Source organism: Carlito syrichta, unplaced genomic scaffold, assembly GCF_000164805.1.
Source record: "Carlito syrichta isolate Samal-C Ts95f unplaced genomic scaffold, Tarsius_syrichta-2.0.1 Scaffold309042, whole genome shotgun sequence".
NCBI classification, from domain to species: Eukaryota; Metazoa; Chordata; class Mammalia; order Primates; family Tarsiidae; genus Carlito; species Carlito syrichta.
Window position 1 is genome coordinate 908,664 of NW_007253138.1, and position 4,959 is coordinate 913,622.

The 4,959-nt window shown below is 38.7% G+C and overlaps 1 protein-coding gene across 1 annotated transcript in view; it reads left to right on the forward strand.

The window, feature by feature from the left end:
* The window catches only part of LOC103269069 (cytoskeleton-associated protein 5-like), a 69,987-nt gene extending 68,427 nt beyond the window's left edge, over nt 1-1,560 (forward strand). The window contains exons 17-18 of the mRNA XM_021716869.1: nt 735-920; nt 1,408-1,560. Coding sequence (XP_021572544.1) covers nt 735-920; nt 1,408-1,506 — 285 coding nt within the window. The 3' untranslated portion in view covers nt 1,507-1,560. The remainder of the gene's footprint in view (nt 1-734; nt 921-1,407) is intronic.
* Nucleotides 1,561-4,959: the final 3,399 nt, after the last annotated feature.

A 4,959-nucleotide genomic window follows, 5' to 3' on the forward strand; every position in this document is an offset into this window, starting at 1 on the left:
GTTTTGGGGGGTTCCCCCTCATATATGTAGCCCTCTCCCTTTCTATCACCCACATCCAGACATCCTGACACTCATCCACTTCCGCCCTCCAGTTCCCAAGGCAACACAGGTAGCCATCCAAGGGAAACATTGAAACAACACCTCACCATTGTCATCACACCTAATCCCCAGACTGTGTGCCCTTCTTTGAGACATTTCCAACTTTTGAGTCACTTCTCTCCCTTTAGCATCTTCACTACCTACAGTTGATCCTAATGTGACATCTATTTAGTTAATCAATATATCCCTTAATGTTAATTTTGACTAGTTTCCACCTGTTTAAAATTCTGTTAAGCTGGGCACTGTGTGGCTCACGCATGTAATCCCAGCACTTTGGGAGACTGAGGCAAGAGGGTTGCTTGAGCCCAGGAGTTCAAGACCAGCCTGGGCAACATAGCAAGACCTCACATCTAAAAAGAAGAAACAAGCAGGGCATGGTGGTACACACCTATAATTTCAGCTACTCAGGAGGCTGAGGTGGAAGGATCACCTGAGCCCAGAAAGTTAAAAGTGCAGTGAACTGTGATTGTGACACTGCCTTACAGCCTGGGTGACAGAATGAGAACCTGACTAAAAAAAATACTGATTTTACTTTGGTTCTTCTAACTGTTACATCTTCAGGCTGCTGTTATTATAAGTAAATAAATAAATGTCTTCGACTCACTCATAATTTTATGATACTTATCCTTATTCAGGTGATGCAAATGAAGCTTCATATAGTTGCTTTGATTGCTCAGAAGGGAAACTTTTCTAAAACTTCAGCTCAGATTGTATTAGATGCCCTTGTGGACAAGATTGGAGATGTGAAATGTGGAAACAACGCAAAAGAAGCTATGACAGCAATAGCCGAAGCTTGTATGTTACCATGGACAGCAGAACAGGTTAGTGACACAGAACTCTCGTTCCCCATGTTTTCCCAGTTTTTTCCCCAAACTTTAAGCTTTCTCATTAAACATTGGTTCTTTTTCTCTCAAGTAAAACCATTTTTGATACTGCATTTTTATTTTTACCTTTTAATAATGCCTAATAATGAAAAGTTATCTTAGTCAAGAATATTCTCCAGAAGTCAAGAGTAATTTTCTCTTAAGACATTATAATCCAGAGTGATCACTAGTGGAAAGCTATAAATAGTCCAGAATACTTTTATTACTACTGTCACTTACCTCATTTTTTTTGTGTAGGTTTAACTCTTTTGCTCCTAAGACATTCCTGCAATTGTCTTAGCAAGGAAAACCATGTTTTAAGACATTCCTGCAATTGTCTTAGCAAGGAAAACCATGTTTAAACCATGTCTGCCTTAACGTCTTGCTGTGTTTCTATAAGAAATATAAAAGAGACATCTCTTTTTTTCCCACCTCTTCTCTCCAGGTTGTATCAATGGCTTTCTCACAGAAGAATCCCAAGAATCAATCAGAAACTCTGAATTGGCTATCAAATGCTATAAAAGAATTTGGTTTTTCTGGGTAAGTCAGAAATTAAGTGGAAAATAATTAAATGTTTTGCCAGTCTTTAATTGGTGATTAAATTTGTTGTAGCTATCTCTTCTTATTTCTCTCAAGCTTAGAACTGGGTTGGCTTATATTCCTACATTTCTCTATGTACTAAAAGAGTTCTCTAAGTTGTTTTCCCCAAGTATTAATAGCTGTTCCACAGAAAAGCCAGTTTTAAGGATTTCTAGTCCAAATACATTTGGAAATTTCTACATATAATTATATTTGCTTGAAGACCTACAGCACTTTGACGAATTCAGTGCTCTCAGAAGTCCTGCAGTTGAAGAGTTTATTTAGCTTTGTTTAACACAGTTTTCCAAACTTCTTTGTATATAGAACACAGTTGTTTATTAAGCAAAATTTTATATAGCTTACTTTATTCCAGGCACTTGTTAAAAGAACTTTCTAAATAATAATTCATTTGATTTGATCATCCTAAAATCCACATGAGGTATTATGTTATCCCTGTTTTATAGATGAGGACAACTAAGGCATAGAAAACTTAAGTGGCCGAAGGCCAAGGCGAGTAGATTGCCTGAGCCTATGGGTTCAAGACCAGCCCAGGCAACTTGACGAGACCTCGTCTCTACAAAAAAAAATCAAAAAATTAACCGGGCATGGTAGCACAGGCCTGTAGTTCTGGCTACTTGGAAAGCTGAAGCAGAAGGATTGCCGGAGCCCAGCGGGTCGATGCTGGGGTGGCTGTGAGCATGTATGCCACTGTACTCCAGCCTGGACGACGGAGTGAGACTCCAACTCAAAAAAAAAAAAAAAAAACTTAAGTAATTTACCCAGATAATAGTTAGGAAAGTGACAAAGCCAAGGTTTGGATCCAAGGATTCTGGCTCAAAGAGAAAATGCTATAACTTGATATACTTTGTTGCCTTTCTCTTTGCCTTGCTACCTTTTACTACATGCCTCTTAATATCTTGCAAAATGGTGTTTTGAGTTTTGCTGCTTGAAGAAAAGCTAAGAAGTTATCATTCAAGCAGAGTAATGTTTGTTATGTCATCATCTGTAATAGCCTTTCTAGTTGAGAGTATTGTTATGATTCCTTCTTAATTATGTCTTTTCTTGGAAGAAATGATAAAGAAAAAAAAATTATATAGTCTTTGTTGTAAAACTAATCTTTTGGCATGTCTTATAAAAACCAAATGAATATTTTCCTCTTTATTATTATGATCTTTCATTTATTAAAAAACTACATGTTGACCACTCCAGTGTTCCAATGATTTGTTCCCTGCCCTGGGAATATATCATAGGCAAAATTAAATTTCTGATTTCATGAAGCTTATATTTAAGTAAGAGGAAACAGACAAGAAATAGTTAAAAAATATAGTAGGTGGTATAAGAACAATGGAATAAAATTAAGGTAGGATAAGGGAATTAGGTGACATCAACTTAGATGGTGGTGTTTCCTATAGGATTCAAGAATTCTTCCTGAAAAAAATGACATTTGAGGCGAGACTAGGACTTTAGGGAATAAGCTGTGATAATCTGGAGGAAAAGTACTCTGTACTAAGGGAATAGCAAGTATAAATCCCCTGTGATAGGAGCACGTGTGGTGTAGTTAAAAACAGCAAGGAGTACATGCTCTTTAGAATGTAGCTGGAATAAAATGAGTGAGTGGATAGTAAATGGTAGGAGAGAAGATCGGAGAAAGAATGAGGCCAGGCCATGTAGGACCTCAACATTTTGAGTAGGTTGGGAAACCATCGGAAGGAGATTTTTGAGAAAAGTAGCAGGATCATTCTGACTAGTCAGAACAGATACTAGGGATCAAAGATAAGGACAAGGAGACTAATTAATTAGTAAGTATTAGAATAATCCTGTCAAGAATTATAGAGTCTTGGACATAGATTGTAGAGGTGGAAGTGTTATGACTCTGAGAATATATTTATTTATTTATTTTTTGGGTTAGAGTCTTACTCTGTCACCCAGACTGGAGTGTGGTGGCATGCTGATGGCCACCCCAGCATTGACCAGCTGGGCTCCAGCAATCCTTCTGTCTCAGCCTTCCTGGTAGCCAGAACCATAGGCATGTGCTACCATGTCCAACTAATGTTTTATTTATTGTAGAAATGAGGTCTCGCCAAGTTGCCCTGGCTGGTCTGGAACCCACGAGCTCAGGGAATCCACTCGCCTCAGCCTCCCAAAGTGCTGGGATTACAGGCTGAGCCACCAAGCCTGGCCAGAATATATATATATATATATATATTTTTTTTTTTTTTTTTTTTAAAGATGAAGCAAACTTTATTTCAAAATGTCTTATTAATGGTGATGGCTTCATACTACCCAGAATATATTTTAAAAGTAAAACTGAATAGCATATTGGGTACAAGAGAGATGAGTCAGGAATAACTCTGAAGAGTCACAGATAGCCTGAGCAACTGAAAAATGTGGTGTTTACTGAGGGGAAGAGGACTGTCGGGGAAGTGGTTTTAGGGCTGAGGTAAGGACAGTTAGGAGTTTGGTTCTGACAGATATAGCATGTCTACTAAACAAACAAAATGGAAATGTCAGAAAGGCCATTGTATATATGAATCTGGAGTTCGGGAGAGTTAATAAGATTTAGGAGTCTTAATTAAGTATCATCAGTATATAGGCAGTATTTAAACCTCACTTTAAAGTTAGGTATAAAAAGAGAACGGTGAAAACTCCTGTAAAGGGAACCAGTCCTAGAATCTAGCATTATAAAACTCTGTTGAATATTTTGAGAGTTTCATTTGTTTTTAATTCTAAATGTTTCTCTAGGTTGAATGTCAAAGCTTTCATTAGCAATGTGAAGACGGCTCTTGCTGCAACAAACCCAGTAAGTACACACCAGCATATATAGGAGCATTACTGCCATCTTTGTGGTTCTGTTCCAACTTGGAAATTTCTTTTTGTTCTGTTTGGCAGGCTGTAAGGACAGCTGCCATCACCCTGCTTGGCGTGATGTATCTGTATGTTGGTCCCTCTTTGCGAATGTTCTTTGAGGATGAGAAGCCGGCCCTTCTATCCCAGATAGATGCAGAATTTGAGAAGGTAAAGATTCCAAAAATGTTGCAATCCATTGGTGGACTTAGAAGTCTCACATTAGTTAAGACTAGTCTGCTTGTTGGAGTGGCACACACTTATATTCCCACCTAGTCGGGAGGCTAAGGCAGGAAGAGGGTCACTTGAGCCCAAGAATTTTGGACTGTAGTATATTATGCTAATTGGGTGTCCACACTAAGTTCAGCATCAATATAGTGACCTCTCAGAAACAGGGGAACACCAGGTTGCCTAAGGAGAAGTGAACCAGCCCAAATCAGAAAAGAAAATAAGGGTCAAACGCCCATGCAGATCGGTAGTAGGATCTTGCTTATGAAAAGCCCCTGCAGCGGGGCTCGGTGGCTCAGCCTATAATCCCAGCACTTTGGGAGGCTGAGGTGAGTGGATTGCCTGA